A 23,240-nucleotide genomic window follows, 5' to 3' on the forward strand; every position below is an offset into this window, starting at 1 on the left:
ACTGCAGGGGTAATATCCTGAGCATGGTCCGACGGCAGGTCTAGGCCGTGCTCATCGTGACTGCCCGGCACTCCAGGCACAGGCCCGATTTCGTCGAGGATCAAGTCTCCACGGATATCGGCCGTATAGTTCAGGTTTCCGAACCTGACCTGGGGGCCAGGGGCGTAACTGTCAATCTACTCCAGATGGTCAAGCGAATTGGCCCGCAGTGCGAAGCCGCCGAATGCGAAGATCTGTCCGGGGAGAAAAGTCTCACCCTGGACCATGTTGTTGATGATTGAAGGCGCCATCAAGCCTCGCAGCGACGACACAGAGGAACTCTCAATGAAAGCACCAATATCGGTGTTAAAACCGGCGGATCTCGGGTAGGGGGTCCCGATCTGTGCGTCTTTGGCTGATGGTAACAGGAAGCAAGGGACACAATGTTTACCCAGGTTCGGGCCCTCTCGGTGGAGGTAAAACCCTACTTCCTGCTTGATTAATATTGACGATATGAGTAGTACAAGAGTAGATCTACCACGAGATCGTAGAGGCTAAACCCTAGGAGCTAGCCTATGATGATTATGATTGTAATTGTGATCGGCCTTCTAAGGACCAACCTCTCCGGTTTATATAGACACCGGAGAGGGCTAGGGTTTACATGGAGTCGGTTACAAGGAAGGAAACACAATATCCGGATCGCCAAGCTTGTCTTCCAGGCAAAGGAGAGTCCCATCCGGACACGGGACGGAGTCTTGAGTCTTGTATCTTCACGCTTCAATAATCCGGACGATGTATATAGTCCGGCTGTCCGGATACCCCCTAATCCAGGACTCCCTCAGCCCCCTCCACCATAATCCACCTCGGTCATATCGTACCGGTGCTTAGGTGAAGCCCTGCGTCGGTAGCATCATCATCACCGTCATCACGTTGTCGTGCTGACGGAACTCTCCCTTGAAGCTCTACTGGATCATGAGTTCGAGCGACGTCATCGAGCTGTACGTGTGCTGAACTCAGAGGTGTCGTGCGTTCGGTACTTGGATCGGTCGGATCATGAAGACGTACGACTACATCAACCGCGTTGTCATAACGCTTCCGCTTTCGGTCTACGAGGGTACGTGGACAACACTCTCCCCTCTCGTTGCTATGTCTCACCATGATCTTGCGTGGGCGTAGGAATTTTTTTGAAATTACTACGTTCCCCAACAACCAAGTTGTTGCAGTTTTGAGCTCAGTCGAGAATACCATGTCCTTGGGGCTTGCTTAAGCCCGTAAAGGGCCTTGTCCAGCTTGAATACATGAAAGGGTGAGTTCTTTCCTCATATCCTGGTGGCTGCCTCATATAGACCTTTTCTTCCAGAACACCATGAAAAAACATGTTCTGCACATCTAGGTGTCTCAAACTCCACCCCCTCGATAGAGCAATAGAAAGAACAAGCCTGATAGTAGCAGCTTTAACAACTGGACTAAAGGTGTCCTCATAATCTATACCGTACCGTTGTTAATTTAAAACCTTTGGCTACTAATCTAGCTTTGTATCTATCTATACTACCATCAGATTTTTTTTATTCTATAGACCCACTTACAATCTATAATATTTTTACCACTTCTTGGAGGAACAAGATGCCATGTCTTGTTTCTTTGAAGTGCTAGAAATTCCTCATCCATTGCTTTTCTCCATCTTGAGTCATCCAATGCTTCTTGGACACTTTGTGGCTCACCTGTTGAACAAAACGAACCATATTTTATTTTATAAATTTTTTCATACCGAACAGTATCATCTGAGGGAATCAGTGGTTTCATGATTCCTGACTGAAGTCGTGTACATCCTTGCACAGGAGTCTGCACAATCTAGGAATCAGCCTCCTCCACAGAAGATCCGGGCGTTGGCACGTCAGACACATGCGCCGAATCCTCAGAACCAGCAGCCGAATGCCCACTGTTGGACAGCGACTACACGAGCCCAGGTGAGCCCACTGGACCGGGCGCAGACCCAGACTGGATCGGCTGCTCCGCGCGCGCGAGTGGCGATGCAGTACCGAGCGACGTGGCAGCCTGGTGTTGGTTGCCGCCGCTTGAGGGCGTGCGCACCCGCCCAGACGGGATCCGCTGCGGACTGGGGCTAGGCGACTGCGCGGGACTCGATGACGACGTGGCGTTGTGACGTTGGCGGGTGCCACTGCGCGTTACCTCCTCTGCGCATGCATCAGCACCGGATTGGGCGCCGATTTCTTCATGGGATCGCACGCTCGTATCTCCTCCGGATCGCGCGCCTGGATCAGCACCGGATCTCGTGCTGCTATCCTGTCGCCTGACATGCGATATGGACTCATTTTCTTCCATATATTCATGATTTGCCATTAATTCTGGATCATTTTGTTCCAAATTTTGACCTGTATAATCGTCCACAAATCCTGCATCATCTGGAGAGGGTGTGTGAGCAGTACAAATATCAGTCACATTACTTTGGTCATTGCCATTATTGCCCCCGTGATCAAGGGAAGTGGATGGGTGGAGATGTTCAGGAAGGAGCAAGATTTCCTTCCAGAGCAGGGTGCCTGCATTTGGATGGAGAGACGCAAATGGAAACACATTCTCATCGAATACGACATCTCGGGAGATGTATATGCGACCAGTAGATATATCAAGACATTTGACCCCCTTATGACGCGGACTGTAGCCTAAGAAGACACATTGTTTGGAGCGAAAAGAAAGTTTACGAGAATTATATGGGCGAAGATTTGGCCAACATGCGCATCCAAACACACGGAGAGAGTTGTAGGTAGTTTTTTTGTGAAAAAGACGTTCATAGGGGGTTTCAAAATTGATAACACTACTGGGAAGTAAATTGATGAGGTATGTGGCAGCAAGAAAAGCCTCATCCCAATATTTTAATGGCATAGAGGAGTTTGCAAGAAGAGCAAGTCCAACTTCAATGATGTGGCGGTGTTTTCTCTCAGCCGATCCATTCTGCTGATGAGCATGGGGGCAGGAAACATGATGTGCAATGCCAATATTTTGGAAAAATGAGTTTAGTTTCTCATATTCCCCACCCCAATCAGATTGGATGGCAAGGATTTTGGCATTACATTGGCGTTCAACACGTGCTTGGAAATTTTGAAAAACCTCAAAGACATCAGATTTTTTTCTCAATAAGATAAATCCATGAGAATTTGGTGTAATCCTCAATGAAACTTACATAATATTTATATCTACCAATAGAAAGAGGGGCATCTCCCCATACATCAGAAAAGATCAACTCAAGAGGTTTGGTAGATACACTAGTAGACACTGGATAGGGTAATTGGTGACTTTTTGCTGGTTGGCATGAGTCACATACCGATTCAACATCTAACTCCCCATGACAAGGAAGTTCATTATTCCTAAGCACACGTTAAACTATTGAAAACGAAGGGTGACCAAGCCGACCGTGCCAACGCGATGCAGATATCTTGATGACACCATAAGCTTGTTTATTTGACGTCCTAGATGGAATCAATGGATAGAGACCTCCTCTATACCTGCCTCGATGCAGCACCCTCCCCGTGACCTGATCCTTAATAAAAAAGAAATAAGGTCAAAATTCAATGTAAACATGATTGTCAAGGGTAAGACGATGAACAGAAAGGAGATTTTGTGAGGCAGTAGGAATATGTAGAATTTTGTTTAGATGGAGATCTTGATTTTGGGTTCTGATAATGGAATTTCCAACATGACTAATATTCATACCTGTACCATCAGCAGTGTGGACTTGATTGCCTCCGTGGTACTTGTCACGGGTGGTTAACTTCTCGAGTTCACCTTTGATGTGATTAGTACCACCACTGTCGGTGGCCAATCTTCTGGAAGATAGTCATCCGTGAACCGGTAGCAGCACTCCATCGCAAGGTGGCCTGGCTTGCTGCATATTTAGCAGTGGGGGCGATTGTCGTTGCGGAAACCCCCACCAGTCGGTCCTCTTCGTCCTCCTGGTCTAGGGCGCCCCTTGTTGTTGTTGTAGCTAGGGAAGGCACCACCAGGGCCGCGGCCATGTCCATCGCGCCCGCCACCGCGGCCATGGGACATGCCACGACCACGCTGCTGACCACACCCACGAGCAGCGGCGTTGGCTGAAGATCTGAAGCCGCCTTTGCCAGAGGCTTAAAGAAGCTCGATGCGCTGATCAAAGTTCGCCATCAGGGAATACAGTACATCTAGTGTAAGCGGTTCAGTACGAGCATCAAGGCAGAAACCAGGGGTTGTATTCCAGGTCGAGGCCGGCCAGGATGCAGGAGATCAGTTCATCTTTGCCAAGTGGTATGCCGGCAGCCGCCAGCTCATCAGTGAACGACCGCATCTTGGCGAAGTAGACCGCGACTGACTGGGTTCCCTTCTCGGCGTTGGAGAGGGAGATCCGGAGGTTGTTGATGCGGGAGCGGGAGTGCGATGAAAACATGTTCGTCAGAGCGGTCCATGCCGTGTGCGCCGTCTCCACGGTGACCATCTGCGTCAGCACCTCCCAAGAGATCGAAGTCAGGAGGTAGGCGAGCACTTGCTGGTCCTGGGTGACCCAGGCCGCGTGCGCCGGGTTTGGCATGCTCGTAGGCTTGCCATCTTTGTCGGCGTCGGTGGTGGTTTTCTTAGGCTCGGCAATGGATCCATCTAGGTATCCAAAAAGGGAGGCTCCACGTATCTGGGGAAGGAGTGTTGGGGAACGTAGTAATTACAAAAAAATTCCTACGCACATGCAAGATCATGGTGATGCATAGCAACGAGAGGGGAGGGTGTTGTCCACGTACCCTCGTAGACCGTAAACTCATAATCGACCGATCCTAGTACCAAAAGTATGGCACCTCCGCGATCTGCACACGTTCGGCTCGGTGACATCCCACGAACTCACGATCCAGCAGAGTGTCGAGGGAGAGCTTCGTCAGCACGACGGTGTGATGACAGTGATGATGAAGCTACCGGCGCAGGGCTTCACCTAAGCACTGCAACGATATGACCGAGGTGGATTATGGTGGAGGGGGCCACCGCACACGGCTAAGAGATCAATGATCAGCTTGTGTGTCTATGGGGTGCCCCCTTCCCCCGTATATAAAGGAGTGGAGGAGGGGGAGAGGGCCGGCCTCCTAGGCGCGCCCAAGGGGGGAGTCCTACTCCCCGGTGGGAGTAGGATTCCCCATTCCCTAGTTTGAGTAGGAAAGGGAAGGAAAGGGGAGAAGAAGAGAAGGAAAGGGGGCCAGCCCCCCTCCCAATTCGGATTGGGCTTGGGGGGCGCCCCCACCTTGGCCGCCTCCTCCTCCTTTCCACTATGACCCATTAAGGCCCATTGACTCCCCGGGGGGTTCTGGTAACCTCCCGGTACTCCGATAAATGCCCGAACTCACCCGGAACCATTCCGATGTCCAAACATAGCCATCCAATATATCGATCTTTATGTCTCGATCGAGACTCCTCGTCATGTCTGTGATCATATCAGGGACTCCGAACTACCTTCGGTACATCAAAACACATAAACTCATAATACCGATCGTCACCAAATGTTAAGCGTGCGGACCCTACGGGTTTGAGAACTATGTAGACATGACCGAGACAAGTCTCTGGTCAATAACCAATAGCGGAACCTGGATGCTCATATTGGCTCCCACATATTCTATGAAGATCTTTATCGGTCAAACCGCATAACAACATACGTTGTTCCCTTTGTCATGGTATGTTACTTGCCCGAGATTCGACCGTCGGTATCTCAATACCTAGTTCAATCTCGTTACCGGCAAGTCTCTTTACTCGTTCCATAATGCATCATCCCGCAACTAACTCATTAGTCACATTGCTTGCAAGGCTTACAGTGATGTGCATTACCGAGAGGGCCCAGAGATACCTCTCACACAATCGGATTGACAAATCCTAATCTCGATCTATGCCAACTCAACAAGTACCATCGGGGGACACCTGTAGAGCACCTTTATAATCACCCAGTTACGTTGTGATGTTTGGTAGCACACAAAGTGTTCCTCCGGCATTCAAGAGTTGCATAATCTCATAGTCGTAGGAACATGTATAAGTCATGAAGAAAGCAATAGCAATATACTGAATGATCAAGTGCTAAGCTAACGGAATGGGTCAAGTCAATCACATCAATCTCTAATGATGTGATCCCGTTAATCAATTGACAACTCATGTCTATGGCTAGGAAACTTAACCATCTTTGATTCTACGAGCTAGTCAAGTAGAGGCATACTAGTGACACTCTGTTTATCTATGTATTCACACATGTACTAAGTTTCCGGTTAATACAATTCTAGCATGAATAATAAATATTTATCATGATATAAGGAAATATAAATAACAACTTTATTATTGCCTCTAGGGCATATTTCCTTCAGTCTCCCACTTGCACTAGAGTCAATAATCTAGATTACATAGTAATGATTCTAACACCCATGGAGTCTTGGTGTTGATCATGTTTTGCTCGTGGAGAGGCTTAGTCAACGAGTCTGCAACATTCAGATCCGTATGTATTTTGCAAATCTCTATGTCTCCCTCATTGACTCGATCGTGTATGGAATTGAAGCGTCTCTTGATGTGCTTGGTTCTTTTGTGAAATCTGGATTCCTTTGCCAAGGCAATTGCACCAGTATTGTCACAAAAGATTTTCATTGGACCCGATGCACTAGGTATGACACCTAGATCGAATATGAACTCCTTCATCCAGACTCCTTCATTTGCTGCTTCCGAAGCAGCTATGTACTCCGCTTCACACGTAGATCCCGCCATGACGCTTTGCTTAGAACTGCACCAACTGACAGCTCCACCATTCAATATAAACACCTATCCGGTTTGTGACTTAGAGTCATCCGGATCAGTGTCAAAGCTTGCATCAACGTAACCATTTACGACGAGCTCTTTGTCACCTCCATAAACGAGAAACATATCCTTAGTCCTTTTCAGGTATTTCAGGATGTTCTTGACCGCTGTCCAGTGATCCACTCCTGGATTACTTTGGTACCTCCCTGCTAAACTGATAGCAAGGCACACATCAGGTCTAGTACACACCATTGCATACATGATAGAGCCTATGGCTGAAGCATAGGGAACACCTTTCATTTTCTCTCTATCTTCTACAGTGGTCGGGCATATAGTCTGACTCAACTTCACACCTTGTAACACAAGCAAGAACCCTTTCTTTGCTTGATCCATTTTGAACTTCTTCAAAACTTTGTCAAGGTATGTGCTCTGTGAAAGTCCAATTAAGCGTCTTGATCTATCTCTATAGATCTTAATGCCCAATATATAAGCAACTTCACCGAGGTCTTTCATTGAAAAACTCTTGTTCAAGTATCCTTTTATGCTATCCAGAAATTCTATATCATTTCCAATCAACAATATGTCATCCACATATAATATTAGAAATGCTACAGAGCTCCCACTCACTTTCTTGTAAATTCAGGCTTCTCCAAAAGTCTGTATAAAACCATATGCTTTGATCACACTATCAAAACGTTTATTACAACTCCGAGATGCTTGCACCAGTCCATAAATGGATCGCTGGAGCTTGCACACTTTGTTAGCATCCTTTGGATCGATAAAACCTTCAGGTTGCATCATATACAACTCTTCTTCCAGAAATCCATTCAGGAATGCAGTCTTTACATCCATTTGCCAAATTTCATAATCATAAAATGTAGCAATTGCTAACATGATTCGGACGGACTTAAGCATCGCTACGGGTGAGAATGTCTCATCGTAGTCAACTCCTTGAACTTGTCGAAAACCTTTCACACAAGTCGAGCTTTGTAGACAGTAACATTACCATCAGTGTCAGTCTTCTTCTTGAAGATCCATTTATTTTTGATGGCTTGCTGATCATCGGGCAAGTCAACCAAAGTCCACACTTTGTTCTCATACATGGATCCCATCTCAGATTTCATGGCCTCAAGCCATTCCGCGGAATCTGGGCTCATCATCGCTTCCTCATAGTTCGTAGGTTCGTCATTGTCAAGTAACATGACCTCCAGAACCGGATTACCATACCACTCTGGTGCGGATCTTACTCTAGTTGACCTACGAGGTTCGGTAGTAACTTGATCTGAAGTTACATGATCATCATCATTAGCTTCTTCACTAATTGGTGTAGGAGTCACAGGAATAGATTTCTGTGATGAACTACTTTCCAATAAGGGAGCAGGTACAGTTACCTCATCAAGTTCTACTTTCCTCCCGCTCACTTCTTTCGAGAGAAACTCCTTCTCTAGAAAGGATCCATTCTTAGCAACGAATGTCTTGCCTTCGGATCTGTGATAGAAGGTGTACCCAACAGTCTCCTTTGGGTATCCTATGAAGACACATTTCTTCGATTTGGGTTCGAGCTTATCAGGTTGAAGCTTTTTCACATAAGCATCGCAGCCCCAAACTTTAAGAAACGACAACTTTGGTTTCTTGCCAAACCACAGTTCATAAGGTGTCGTCTCAATGGATTTAGATGGTGCCCTATTTAACGTGAATGCAGCCGTCTCTAAAGCATAACCCCAAAATGATAGCTGTAAATCAGTAAGAGACATCATAGATCGCACCATATCTAGTAAAGTACGATTACGACGTTCGGACACACCATTACGTTGTGGTGTTCCGGGTGGCGTGAGTTGCGAAACTATTCCGCATTGTTTCAAATGAAGACCAAACTCGTAACTCAAATATTCTCCTCCACGATCAGATCGTAGAAACTTTATTTTCTTGTTATGATGATTTTCCATTTCACTCTGAAATTCTTTGAACTTTTCAAATGTTTCAGACTTATGTTTCATCAAGTAGATATACCCATATCTGCTCAAATCATCTATGAAGTGAGAAAATAACGATACCCGCCGCGAGCCTCAACATTCATCAGACCACATACATCAGTATGTATGATTTCCAACAAATCTGTTGCTCGCTCCATTGTTCCAGAGAACGGAGTTTTAGTCATCTTGCCCATGAGGCATGGTTTGCAAGTACCAAGTGATTCATAATCAAGTGATTCCAAAAGTCCATCAGAATGGAGTTTCTTCATGCGCTTTACACCAATATGACCCAAACGGCAGTGCCACAAATAAGTTGCACTATCATTATCAACTCTGCATCTTTTGGCTTCAATATTATGAATATGTGTGTCACTACTATCGAGATTCAACAAAAATAGACCACTCTTCAAGGGTGCATGACAATAAAAGATATTACTCATATAAATAGAACAACCATTATTCCCTGATTTAAATGAATAACCGTCTCGCATCAAACAAGATCCAGATATAATGTTCATGCTTAACGCTGGCACCAAATAACAATTATTCAGGTCTAAAACTAATCCCGAAGGTAGATGTAGAGGTAGCGTGCCGACCGCGATCACATCGACTTTGGAACCATTTCCCACGCGCATCGTCACCTCGTCCTTAGCCAATCTTCGCTTAATCCGTAGTCCCTGTTTCGAGTTGCAAATATTAGCAACAGAACCAGTATCAAATACCCAGGTGCTACTGCGAGCATTAGTAAGGTACACATCAATAACATGTATATCACATATACCTTTGTTCACCTTGCCATCCTTCTTATCCGCCAAATACTTGGGGCAGTTCCGCTTCCAGTGACCAGTCCCTTTGCAGTAGAAGCACTCAGTCTCAGGCTTAGGTCCAGACTTGGGCTTCTTCACTTGAGCAGCAACTTGCTTGCCGTTCTTCTTGAAGTTCCCCTTCTTCCCTTTACCCTTTTTCTTGAAACTGGTGGTCTTGTTGACCATCAACACTTGATGCTCCTTCTTGATTTCTACCTCCGCAGCCTTTAGCATTGCGAAGAGCTCGGGAATTGTATTATCCATCCCTTGCATGTTATAGTTCATCACAAAGCTCTTGTAGCTTGGTGGCAGTGATTGAAGAATTCTGTCAATGACACTATCATCAGGAAGATTAACTCCCAGTTGAATCAAGTGATTGTTATACCCAAACATTTAGAGTATATGCTCACTGACAGAACTATTCTCCTCCATCTTACAGCTATAGAACTTATTGGAGACTTCATATCTCTCAATCTGGGCATTTGCTTGAAATATTAACTTCAACTCCTGGAACATCTCATATGCTCCATGACGTTCAAAATGTCGTTGAAGTCCCAGTTCTAAGCGGTAAAGCATGGCACACTGAACTATCGAGTAGTCATCAGCTTTGCTCTGCCAGACGTTCATAACATCTGGAGTTGCTCCTGCAGCGGGTTTGGCACCTAGCGGTGCTTCCAGGACGTAATTCTTTTGTGCAGCAACGAGGATAATCCTCAAGTTACAGACCCAGTCTGTGTAGTTGCTACCATCATCTTTCAACTTAGCTTTCTCTAGGAACGCACTAAAATTCAACGGAACTACAGCACGGGCCATCTATCTACAACAACATAGACATGCAAAATACTATCAGGTACTAAGTTCATGATAAATTAAAGTTCAATTAATCATATTACTAAAGAACTCCCACTTAGATAGATATCCCTCTAATCATCTAAGTGATCACGTGATCCATATCAACTAAACCATGTCCGATCATCACGTGAGATGGAGTAGTTTTCAATGGTGAACATCACTATGTTGATCATATCTACTATATGATTCACGCTCGACCTTTCGGTCTCAGTGTTTCGAGGCCATATCTGCATATGCTAGGCTCGTCAAGTTTAACCCGAGTATTCTGCGTGTGCAAAACTGGCTTGCACCCGTTGTATGTGAACGTAGAGCTTATCACACCCGATCATCACATGGTGTCTCGGCACGACGAACTTTCGCAACGGTGCATACTCAGGGAGAACACTTGTACCTTGAAATTTAGTGAGAGATCATCTTATAATTCTACCATTGAACTAAGCAAGATAAGATGCATAAAGGATAAGCATCACATGCAATCAATATAAGTGATATGATATGGCCATCATCATCTTGTGCCTTTGATCTCCATCTCCAAAGCACCGCCATGATCACCATCGTCACCAACGCGACACCTTGATCTTCATCATAGCATCGTTGTCGTCTCGCCAACTATTGCTTCTACGACTATCGCTACTGCTTAGTGATAAAGTAAAGCAATTACATGGCGATTGCATTTCATACAATAAAGCGACAACCATATGGCTCCTGCCAGTTGCCGATAACTTCGTTACAAAATATGATCATCTCATACAATAAAATTTAGCATCATGTCTTGACCATATCACATCACAACATGCCCTGCAAAAACAAGTTAGACATCCTCTACTTTGTTGTTGCAAGTTTTACGTGGCTGCTACGGGCTGAGCAAGAACCGTTCTTACCTATGCATCAAAACCACAATGATTTTTCGTCAAGTATGTGCTGTTTTAACCTTCAACAAGGACCGGGCGTAGCCACACTCGATTCAACTAAAGTTGGAGAAACTGACACCCGCCAGCCACCTGTGTGCGAAGCACGTCGGTAGAACCAGTCTCGCGTAAGCGTACGCGTAATATCGGTCCGGGCCGCTTCATCCAACAATACCGCCGAATCAAAGTATGACATGCTGGTAAGTAGTATGACTATTATCGCCCACAACTCACTTGTGTTCTACTCGTGCATATAACATCTACGTATAAACCTGGCTCGGATGCCATTGTTGGGGAACGTAGTAATTTTAAAAAATTCCTACGCACACGCAAGATCATGGTGATGCATAGCAACGAGAGGGGAGAGTGTTGTCCACGTACCCTCGTAGACCGTAAGCGGAAGCGTTATGACAACGCAGTTGATGTAGTCGTACGTCTTCATGATCGACCGATCCTTGTACCGAAAGTACGGCACCTCCGCGATCTGCACACGTTCGGCTCGGTGACGTCCCACAAACTCACGATCTAGCAGAGTGTCGAGGGAGAGCTTCGTCAGCACGATGGCATGATGTTGGTGATGATGAAGCTACCGGCGCAGGGCTTCGCCTAAGAACTGCAACGATATGGCCGAGGTGGATTATGGTGGAGGGGGCCACCGCACACGGCTAAGAGATCAATGATCAACTTGTGTGTCTATGGGGTGCCCCCTTCCCCCGTATATAAAGGAGTGGAGGAGGGGGAGAGGGCCGGCCTCCTAGGCGCGCCCAAGGGGGGAGTCCTACTCCCGGTGGGAGTAGGATTCCCCCTTCCCTAGTTGGAGTAGGAGAGAGAAGGAAGGGGGAGAAGAAGAGAAGGAAAGGGGGCCAGCCCCCCTGCCAATTTGGATTGGGCTTGGGGGGGCGCCCCCACCTTGGGCGCCTGCTCGTCCTTTCCACTATGGCCCATTAAGGCCCACTGACTCCCCGGGGGGTTCCGGTAACCTCCCGGTACTCCGGTAAATGCCCGAACTCACCTGGAACCATTCTGATGTCCAAACATAGCCATCCAATATATCGATCTTTATGTCTCAACCATTTCGAGACTCCTCGTCATGTCCGTGATCATATCCGGGACTCCGAACTACCTTCGGTACATCAAAACACATAAACTCATAATACCGATCGTCACCGAACGTTAAGCGTGCCGACCCTACGGGTTCGAGAACTATGTAGACATGACCGAGACACGTCTTCGGTCAATAACCAATAGCGGAACCTAGATGCTCATATTGGCTCCCACATATTCTACGAAGATCTTTATCGGTCAAACCGCATAACAACATACGTTGTTCCCTTTGTCATCGGTATGTTACTTGCCCGAGATTCGATCGTCGGTATCTCAATACCTAGTTCAATCTCGTTACCGGCAAGTCTCTTTACTCGTTCCGTAATGCATCATCCCGCAACTAACTCATTAGTCACATTGCTTGCAAGGCTTATAGTGATGTGCATTACCGAGAGGGCCCAGAGATACCTCTCCAACAATCGGAGTACAAATCCTAATCTCGATCTATGCCAACTCAACAAGTACCATCGGAGACACCTGTAGATCACCTTTATAATCACCCAGTTACGTTGTGACGTTTGGTAGCACACAAAGTGTTCCTCCGGTATTCGGGAGTTGCATAATCTCATAGTCATAGGAACATGTATAAGTCATGAAGAAAGCAATAGCAATATACTAAACGATCAAGTGCTAAGCTAACGGAATGGGTCAAGTCAATCACATCATTCTCTAATGATGTGATCCCGTTAATCAAATGACAACTCATGTCTATGGCTAGGAAACTTAACCATCTTTGATTCAACGAGCTAGTCAAGTAGAGGCATACTAGTGACACTCTGTTTGTCTATGTATTCACACATGTACTAAGTTTCCGTTTAATACAATTCTAGCATGAATAATAAACATTTATCATGATATAAGGAAATATAAATAACAAATTTATTATTGCCTCTAGGGCATATTTCCTTCAAGGAGTTGGGTCTTCCACAGAAGGAAGTTTTCACGGGTAAGCTTCTCGGTGATTTGGTTGTTGAGGGGATTTGCCGTGGCGTGGGATGAGGAGGAAGACATGGCGGCTGGAAAGGAAAGGCTAGATGTGTTTTGGAAGGGAAGCTCTGATTACCATGTGAAATAAGGAAGCGTGTTAACCTACCGTAGTAGGCCGCTAGTTTCGTGCTATATAGGATCAAAAAGCCCTGATCGAGGCATATACAAGATATCGTTACAGACTTGGACTACAAGAATATAAAGAGATAACAACGAATCTAAAGAACTCTAGGCAGGGTTCGGTTTTGGTTTTATCTCAACCAAACCGAGTACAACGAGAATATCTAGAACTCTCTAGACTATTCCTAACATATCCATGGAGGCACATATGGTAGGGGTAGGAGGAGTAGCGATATCCTCTTCGGCCTTCTTGGGCGCTTGCTGCATGCCATGCTAGGGCATTACAAATCGTTTGGTTGCAGAGATTTTTGCTCTTCGTGAAGGTGTGGTGTTTGCGAAGCGTCGAGATTTTGCGCATGTGGAGATGGAGGCCGATAGCTTAGAGGTGGTGAACCTCTGGAACTCGTGCCATGATTCGCACTCTGTTATAACGCCATTACTCTTAGATATTGAAGAGTTAGCTTTTAGTTATAGTTTTTTCTTAAATTGTTTGGATTGCTTATCACATAAGGAGACATGCTAACATACCGAGCCACCTTTGTGCAAAGTAAGCTTGCACTCTGGAGGTGACGAAATGTTGAATGGACTCCCCTCCCCCCACCCTGGTTTGTGGTCACGAGCCTGATGGCTGACATTGCCGGAGCCGTTCCATACGAATAAAGCTCTTTAGATTCCCACGAAAACAAAAAACAGAACACATATAGGTAGTACAATACTAAGATACGGTCCACAACGTTGTATGTTTAATGTATATAATATACTCTCTTTATAAAACAAATATAACACATTTTAAATCACTATTGTTTACGGAGGAGCAGCTTTTCTGAGGAATTAGAGCATCTACAGTCGTGCGCCCTAAACACGTCTCAAACGCTCGGGAGGTCTGGCCGGTCACAAAAAATCAACCAACCCAAGAGCCTCAAACGGGCCTCAAACGCCTGGACTGACCGGCACCCCTCATATCCAGCCTAAATATGTGGCGGTCCAGGCGCGTCCGGGCATGCCCACCACGTTGGCTTGGCCCAGCCTGGCCCACGCCTGCCTTACAAATATCATCGTCTGGAAAACCCTAGACCACAGTCAATCCGAACTCCACTTCACCCCCCTCTCCGTCCACTCCACTTCCAATCCTCTCCAAAAGCATCCCATGGCCGGCGACCGAAGCAGCGCTGCCTCCGGTGGGGACTCCGGCTCCGACGATGACTGGTCTAGCCTACTGTGCGAAGCGGAGCCCGACGATGTGGAGGAGGTCGCCCTCTGCATCACATTGAGGCGTTCGTTCGTCGACCAAGGCGGGTCGGCAGCGGCGGATTCACTTCGTCAGCGCCAGACACAGCGTCGCCGACCCTTCCCGCCCGGCACGCAACTCCAACCACTCCGCTCCGCTCCTCAAGGTATGCCGCCCACTACCAGCACCCTCTGCTCCGGAGGTGGTGCCCGACCACCGTTGGGTCCTTGTGCCCGCGCCGGGGACGACGCGCACTCGGACGCCCGAGTTAGAGGCACAAGCAGCCCGGCGCAAGCGGCAGCAGACGAGGGAGAGAGCAGCGGCGTCCGAGTCGATGTCAGCACGCCGTTCACGCGCGAGCACGCCGGTCGATCCTGAGGCAGCGCTCCTCGCGTCTGTCCTCCATCGCTCGCTCACAATTGCGGAGACGGATGCGCGGTGCCCGCGCCGCAAGAATGCCAAGGCGCTCAGACTCGCCAGCGAGTTGTCGGAGCGGGAGGCAACAAAGGAGCAGGAAGACGGCTTACATTTGTTTGTTATCAGCTGGTTAAGAGTCAATTACACCACTGGTGTCACAACTTGGCGCGAAAAGTCAGTTTAGTGCTAAAACTTGCGGCATACATTGAACTGGTGCCACAACTTGGCTTTGATGTGCATATACGGTGCAAATCACGTTTCTATATGAACAGAGTGCTTTTTTTGGGAAACATACGAATAGAGTGCTGATCAGGCATGCCAACATGGCATGGGGCCCGCTGTCAGCGACTGGACGGCAAAGTGGACGTGTGGCCTGCTTTTTTGCAAAAATAAAATCTCAAAAAAAAATTGTCACGAAAAATACTATGCCACGACCACAAGGGTCCACTTGTCAGCTTCCCACAAATAAATGAAAAATAGGTACCTATAGACAGCAGCAGAGCAAGGCTAACCACCTGACTCTCAGGCATTTTATGTAATAATGGGATGCTGCTGCTATATATTCTTTGTCTATTAAGCGGGCTGCAGACCCTACAGCCCATTTTGTTCTTTTTCTTTTTCCGGAAATTTATAGAATATATATAAATTATTATAGTGTGTTATAAATTATATATATATATATATATAATAAATTACATTATAAAATAATCATGTATGGAGTTAGCATTTATCCATATAATAAATCATGAATTACAAAGTTTTTCATGTAATAATTTGCATATTGAATAAGAACTTATACTCAATAAATTCTTATATAAGTTTAAAATTGTTCATAGTTGTAACAAAATATTAATTTACAAATATAATCATGCTTTAAGTAAGTGTTTACGTTTTTATATATTTTAATAAATGCTTATATAACTTTAAAAATATTCAAAGTTAAAAAAATATGCATGTAGTGTATAAAAGTGTTCCTGCTTTAAGAAAGGTTTTTATTTTACTATATATTTAATAAATTCTGAAATAAGTTTTCTAATATTCACAGTTTTAACAAAATTTTCATTTAGTATATAAAGTGTTCATGCTTTAAAAAACATATATTCATCTCATAATGTAAAAATAGTTGGCTGGGATTAGAAGCAGCGACATGTAGTCAGCATGCCCGAGTGGCCACCACACCACCCAGCAGCGTTACCTTTCTTTAGGAATTTATAAAATATTTTTCTATTTCGATAAATGATAATATAAGTTTAGAATGTTCATGACTTAAATAAAAAATGTAGTATATAAAAGTTTTCATTGTTATTTTAAAATTTATTTTATGTTAACACACAGTTGCAATTTACATGTATTTCATTTATTTATTTTAAAAATAACAGTGTAAAATGGGTCGCTGGGACTCCAACCGGCTTAAGTGTTAATGGTTATTCGTTGGAGGCTTCGGAGAGGACCTCCTTCCTTCCACCCCTCCCAGGAGCTCAGGTGAAAACCTCAGACCCCCCTGTTCGAAGCGACGACGACACACGGTGGCGTGCTCCTTCCTGAAGGCGTTGCTCGGGGGCTGCTCAAGCGGCGGTGGAAGTGGCGGCGGTTCGGTGTCGACACATGCATTCTGGTCAGCTTCATCTTGGAGGTTGCGGCGACGTAGACGACGCTCGTCTGGTGGAGCTACTGCCGATGGTCGAGGCATCGTCGGCAGTCTGCGCCATCAGGTTTGGGATGCTCAGGGGGAAACCCCAGATCTGGGTCTTCCGGATCGGATGATGATGGCGTTCTATCGCTTTCCCTTCTGGGGGCATCGTCTTGGAGCAAGTGCTGGCTGGAGGGATGGTGGAGCGGTGTTTCATCTCACACATTGATGGCGGCGGAGATCGATGGCATGGCGCTGTGGAGACTCGGCGTCGATGCGCGGAGATGGGCTCGCGCAGGAGGAGGTTGCTGTCTGGCGTCATGGTGACGTCAATGGCCGAGTGGCCAGGCAAGGTAGAAGCCTCAATATGATCTGAAGACCTGTGGAAGATGGCGGCGACGACACACGAGTGCAGCTGACCGGATTGTGCCCCGGACCCGGTATGTGGCTCGGCTGGGGCTTCCGAATGAGTTTCGGCTTCCGGCTTTTGATGTTAGGCTTAGGTGAGTGGTTTGGGTAGTGGCCCAGCTAGCACCCCTTCATCATTTTGGATAGGAGTAGCGGCATATGTTGCCAAGATGGTGGATTCAGGCACATTGTTGTAATACTTTGTAAGATCCTCGAGAATAATCAATAAAGTGGCCGTATGCATCTTCCAGATGCAGAGGCCGGGGATCATCCTCCTTTTCTAAAAAAAAAGTGTTAATGGTTATATGAGTTTCGTAAATGATGTTTGGTGTATTGGTTTGTCGGCGGAACTACAGGCGTCATGTCATGTGATCGAATCCAAGAGTGACAATTTTTGCACAATACTAGCCTATCTCTGAGAAAAATATGGGCCCCTGCCAAGGGCTTTTTCATGAGAAAAAAATGTGCAAGGTTTTCTTTTTTGCAAAATAGCAGGCACATGTCGTCCAGTCGCTGACAGCGGGCCTCATGCTACGTTGGCGCGCCTAATTAGCATCATGTTCGTATATAAACATGATTTGCACCGTATATGCAGCAAAAGCTAAGTTGTGGCACTAGTTCAATGTATGCGTAAATTTTAGCACTAAACTGACTTTTTGCGTCAAGTTGTGGCATTAGTGGTATAATTGACTCGCCGGTTAATTTGATGGATGGCGAGGCGGCTTACACTTGTTTGTTATCAGCCGGTTAATTTGTAGCACTAGCAAAGATATGATGCATTGAGTGTGCCCTAGTGCAGTTGCCGACAATGTATATGTTATCCAGTAACAGATATTGGCCCTGCGTGTACGCCTTGTGTACTATACAAGTTGTGTACAAGTCAACTGGGCCAACAGTCGATCGATCAATTCCTCGAAGTCAAATCTCGTTACTCCATTGCCTCGTTTGCCACGAGTTTCGTTTTGCTAGCTGTTACTATCTCCTACCAGTACCATATTATTGTTGGAATTTATTTTCAAACAATCACGGAGATAAGATAAGATAGCTACGTGCGTATCACATCATATATAGCTCCAGCTGCAAGTCCGGGCTGTAGGGCAGAACTGGGTGAGGCTAGCTAGCTCGAAATCAAAACCATTACTTTCGATCCATCCACCACAATGGCGGAGGCGTCGGCTCGACAGCGTCGGCGTCGCCTGCGCCGGCGAACCGGAGCAGGTGCTACAAGCGTATGTTCAGCTTCGGCGACTCTCTGATCGACACCGGCAATTTCATCGTCCACTACGCCAATGCGTCGGGCCCCGTCCTGGCGTTGCCCTACGGGGAGACCTTCTTCGGCCGCCCCAACGGCCGCTGGTCCGACGGCCGCCTTGTTGTCGACTTCATCGGTAAGTACTTCCATTTCATGACGACGACAGACGAGGCGTGCTTAATTACTGCCCATCTTACTGTACGATACATAATGAATAATGAATATACGTACATGCATGAAAATTGGTACTACGTACGTGCAGTGGAGAGGCTGGGGTTCCCGTACTGGCCGGCGTACCTGCAAGCGGCGGCAGGGAAGTCGCCGGCGGAGGAGTTTCGGTACGGCGCCAATTTCGCGGTGGCGGCCGCCACGGCGTTGAGCCAGGAGTTCTTCATTAAAAAAAACCTCAGCGTTGACCAGTTCCCACCGATCCCCCCCTACTTCCTCGACGTCCAGATCGGCTTGTTCAACATAGTGCTCGCCGCGCTCGCCTCCACAAACCAAGGTACTTAGAACAAAATCTATGGCATATATATGCATGCGCCATGGCTACGCAAACGCACCGAGCATGCATATTATCTTCTAACCACACCATCTCGGCCATGCTCACGCAGAGCGGAAGGAGGTGATGGCGAGCTCGCTGTTCCTGGTGGGAGAGATCGGCGCCAACGACTACAACCACCCCTTCTTCCAAAACAAAACAGTCGAATGGGTCAGGCCCATCGTGCCCCAGGTCATCAGGTCCATCGCTCTCTCCATCGAGGCCTTGATCGAGCTGGGCGCCAAGACCATGTACGTGCCGGGCATCTTCCCGCTGGGGTGCACCCCGCAGTTCCTCTTCCTCTTCCCCGGCGACGACCGCGACCCTGCCACGGGCTGCCTCCGGTGGCTCAACGACCTTGTCCTCCTCCACAACCGCATGCTGAAAGCCACGCTCGAGGAGCTCCGCCGCGACCACCCCGGCGTGTCCATCACCTACGTCAACACCTACGACGACGTGCTCACCCTCATCACCAAGCCGGCGGAGAACGGGTTCAGCGTGGAGACGGTGCTGAAGGCGTGCTACCCCGTCTTGAACGCCGGGCCGGCGGCGGTGCCGTGCCCGGACCCGTCGACGTACGTGTCGTTCGACGGCCTGCACATGACAGAGGCGGCGTACAAGATCATGGCCCGAGGGGTGCTCGATGGCCCGTTCGCCGCGCCGCCCATCATGTCCACATGCAACCACAACTGTTAGACCTGCGTACAGTACCATGTCCCGCACGTACGAGTTGCTGCTGCCAAACCACAGGATCATATCATCATTAACCCGCAAAATATAAAATCATCATTTGATTTGAATCGACATTCTTCGTTGGTGTGTCTCCTCGACGCCTGAAATAATGTAAATCGTTCCCGAGCATGTGCTATGTTCCCGCTGAATAAATTCGCGTGTTGTGCATCATTGTTTTTACAGAGAGAACTGTGTTCGTTGGGTAAGCAGTTTAACATGATCTTTTTTCCCCCGGATGAAACTGATTGCATTAATCAAGTATGGTCATTACAATTGTGTTGGCATAAAATAGGAAGTACCTAAAACTCATCTAGATGAGATATAGTTTGGTCTCATTCACTTTGAAAACAAAAACAGATACAACCCACGTCAGCACACATGTATCTTATAGCATCACATCCGATGGCTATAAAAGGTAAATGAGACCAAATTATATCTCATCTATATGAGCTTTAGCAAAACTGAATAAAATATATAGGGAGTATCTAGAACTCATCTAGATGAGATATAATTTGGTCTCATTCGCTTTGAAAACAAAAACAGATACAACCCACGTCAGCACACACGCATCTTATAGCATCACATTCAATGGCTATAAAAGGTGAATGAGACCAAATTATATCTCAGATGAGTTCTAGCAAAGCTGAATATCTATCTCATCTGCTTTTATCATGTTACTCATCATGCTTTGCATCCACTTGATGCTATATTTTAAGTTAAAAAAACACTCTTTATCAAAAAAAATATGTCCCCATGCAGCCAAACAGCGGCACGAGGAAGAGCATGCCCCATCTAGGCAAGAGTATGGCTCACCCTATTCAGATCCCTACATACACGAGATATCGCATGCTCTCGACCTTATCCTAGCAGTTGTTTAATCACACTAACTAGAGAAACAACGGGAGCTATTCTGAATTGAGCGCTCATCATATCAGCCAGTGGCGAACCTAGCGGAGAGTCAAAGAGGGGAGGATTAGCGGCCCCCTAATCGAGGATGAAAGCCATTGTTGTCCGTCAGAGAGTGCCAACCCTTCCACACAAACGCTGACAACTCAGTCACTAGTGCACTCTCTTAGAGCATCTCCAACAGGTTGTATATTGTCTTATTGGTAAAATGTTCATGTTATGAGTAAATTGTACAAAACCATCACTTTAAAGGCAAGGTTTGCCAAAAACAGTACAATACATTTTTTTTTCAGAAAACACCGTGTCTTCTGTAATCTTTTTGCAGAAAGCACTGATAGGCGGATCGGGCTCAGTTAAGTGAGATTATGACAGGTGGAGCCCGTTGGTCAGGCTGACGTGGCACCAATCTGTCACACCGTTACATCGAATCGTTTTGCTTGACAGGGGACCCGCTCGTCAGTGAAACACTATCTGTGTCAGGCCACTCGGTCATTTTATCGAGCAGGTGCAGCTCACCGCGGCCGTGCAGGTGTTGCAATGGAGGCGCGCAGCTCACCGCGGCAAAATCACCGTTCGTGCCTACTCCTTCTGGGGCTGAGGCCGCCGTCCACCGTGGGCGAGGCAGAGGAGCCGGCACTCGACCCGGTCCTGACGGAGCTCCACCCACTGCTGCCCTTGCTCGCCGGGACCGCGCTCACCGCGCCACCGCTCTCTGCGCCCAATGCTGGCCGCGCCTGCGCTCGCCGCGCCCCCGCTCGCTGCGCCTGCTGCTGCCCGCTCCGGCGATGCAATGGAGGCGCGCAGCATGGATCCGGCGGAGATGACCCGATCCCGACGGGATCTGGACGAACTGGAGGGCGGCGAGGCGGTTCCCGATGGGTCCGGTTGCTGCCACCGCCGGCGAGGACTGTCGAGCTGGGGCGGACCAGCGGGCTCAGGTACATCGCGAACCTCGAGATCCCGTCGCCGTTGGCGCCTGATCCGCCGGGCCTGCCGCGCCGCTGGTGATGGTGCCTGGCCGGGGAGGGCGACGGGAACAACCAGCTGCTGCTCGTGCTGCCTCCTGGGGACTTGGGCTCCTCATCCACCGGCCGCGGCAGCGACGAGGACGACGTGCCCGGCCTCTGCTTGCGACGAGCCTGGCGAGGCAACGGCGATGGTGGACCTGGTGAAGATAAGATGAACAAGTTTTTTTTTCCTTTTTTCTTTCAATGATAGGTGGACCCACATAGGGATGATAACGTTACCAGACGTTCCCGTTACATGAGATGTTAAGTGGTGCCACATCAGCCTGACTGGCGGGTCCCCTCTGTCATAAACTCACTTATCTGAGCCCGATCCGCCGATCAGTGTTTTCTGCAAAATTATTACCGAAGACATGTTGTTTTCTGTAAAAAAAATGTATTGTAGTGTTTTTCGTAAACCTTGCCTTCAAAGTAGTGGTTTTGTGCAATTTACTCCCATGTCATTATCAACCAACAAGTTATCATACAACTACTCCAATAGGTTGTATCTAATTTATCCAATAGATGGTGAGAAAATAAATGTGGTTGCTCTCTATTTCACCTTGAAGCTTGTGCAAAGGTTGTTGGTTAATCTACATAATAGTACAACTTTGCTCTCTCTCCACATTTATTACATGCCACATCGTTACTATGTCCTAGATGGTAAATTTACCAACACATATCTTACAATTGTTGAAGATGCCCTTAGGTGATCATATTCCGACATGACACAAAAATGATTTCACCTGCGTGGTTCCTTAGAATCATACCCGCCCCTCCCGAGATGCATGTTTCTCTTCGAGCTCCGTTGACATTGAGCTTCGTCCACCCCTTGGGCGGCTTGACCCATCTCTTCGGCGGCTGGTTGCATGTAGCAGGGCTCGTTGCCTGCTCTTGCATACTGCCATGGGGTTGCTGCATGATGGCCATCTTTCCCTTAGTGACGTCGGCTTTAGGGAACTGGCAGATGCAGAGAAGTCTATCGATGTAGCTGCCCAATAAACGTATTGATGCCTTGATGGTGGCAGATGACTTATGGTGATAAACCTCATTATGCGCATGCCAGTTTTGCCCCAAGGTGATGATCACCGGAAGGCTATCTGCTTCCGAGCATTGGTTCAGCAAATGGAGAGCCCGTTACGGTGTTGAGTTGGTGATATCCTCGATGCGTGACATGCTCCATGACTACGATATCGCCTCGCAGAATGCATGCAGAGGGCATCTGCACATCGTGTGGAAAGTATCCACGGTTGTTAGACAACTTGAGGCCTCGTTTCACTTTATTCTCCATAGTTCCTAAGGAGTTTGGGGGAGTAGGTTACCCCCACATTTCCTCCAGATTGACACGAGTATCGTCTGATGCCCTGCTCACTGCAGTAGTAGTCATGCTTGTAAATGTGTCGATGTTGATACGGTACGCATTCCGTACAGTTTGACCTGATCTATTGCAAGGTCAAAATGAAAATAAAAAAACGACAATCTAGCTGTGGGACAAAAAAAATTAGAAAAATATATATAACAATGTATCAACATCAAAAAAGATCACGTCAAGCTGCCAAGATTTTTGACGTTGGTGCCAAAATGCAAACTCGGGCATTCTTTTG

General features: G+C 47.2%; 1 protein-coding gene across 1 annotated transcript; it reads left to right on the top strand.

Moving 5' to 3' along the window:
• Positions 1-16,702: 16,702 nt before the first annotated feature.
• On the top strand, positions 16,703-19,781 carry LOC123048900 (sinapine esterase). The gene is made up of 4 exons (XM_044471919.1): positions 16,703-17,146; positions 18,371-18,589; positions 18,716-18,958; positions 19,068-19,781. The coding sequence occupies exons 1-4, from the start codon at positions 17,038-17,040 to the stop codon at positions 19,688-19,690; spliced, it is 1,194 nt and encodes a 397-aa protein (XP_044327854.1). The 5' UTR covers positions 16,703-17,037; the 3' UTR covers positions 19,691-19,781.
• The last annotated feature ends 3,459 nt before the right edge of the window (positions 19,782-23,240 follow it).

Source organism: Triticum aestivum, chromosome 2D, assembly GCF_018294505.1.
Source record: "Triticum aestivum cultivar Chinese Spring chromosome 2D, IWGSC CS RefSeq v2.1, whole genome shotgun sequence".
Classification (NCBI taxonomy): Eukaryota; Viridiplantae; Streptophyta; class Magnoliopsida; order Poales; family Poaceae; genus Triticum; species Triticum aestivum.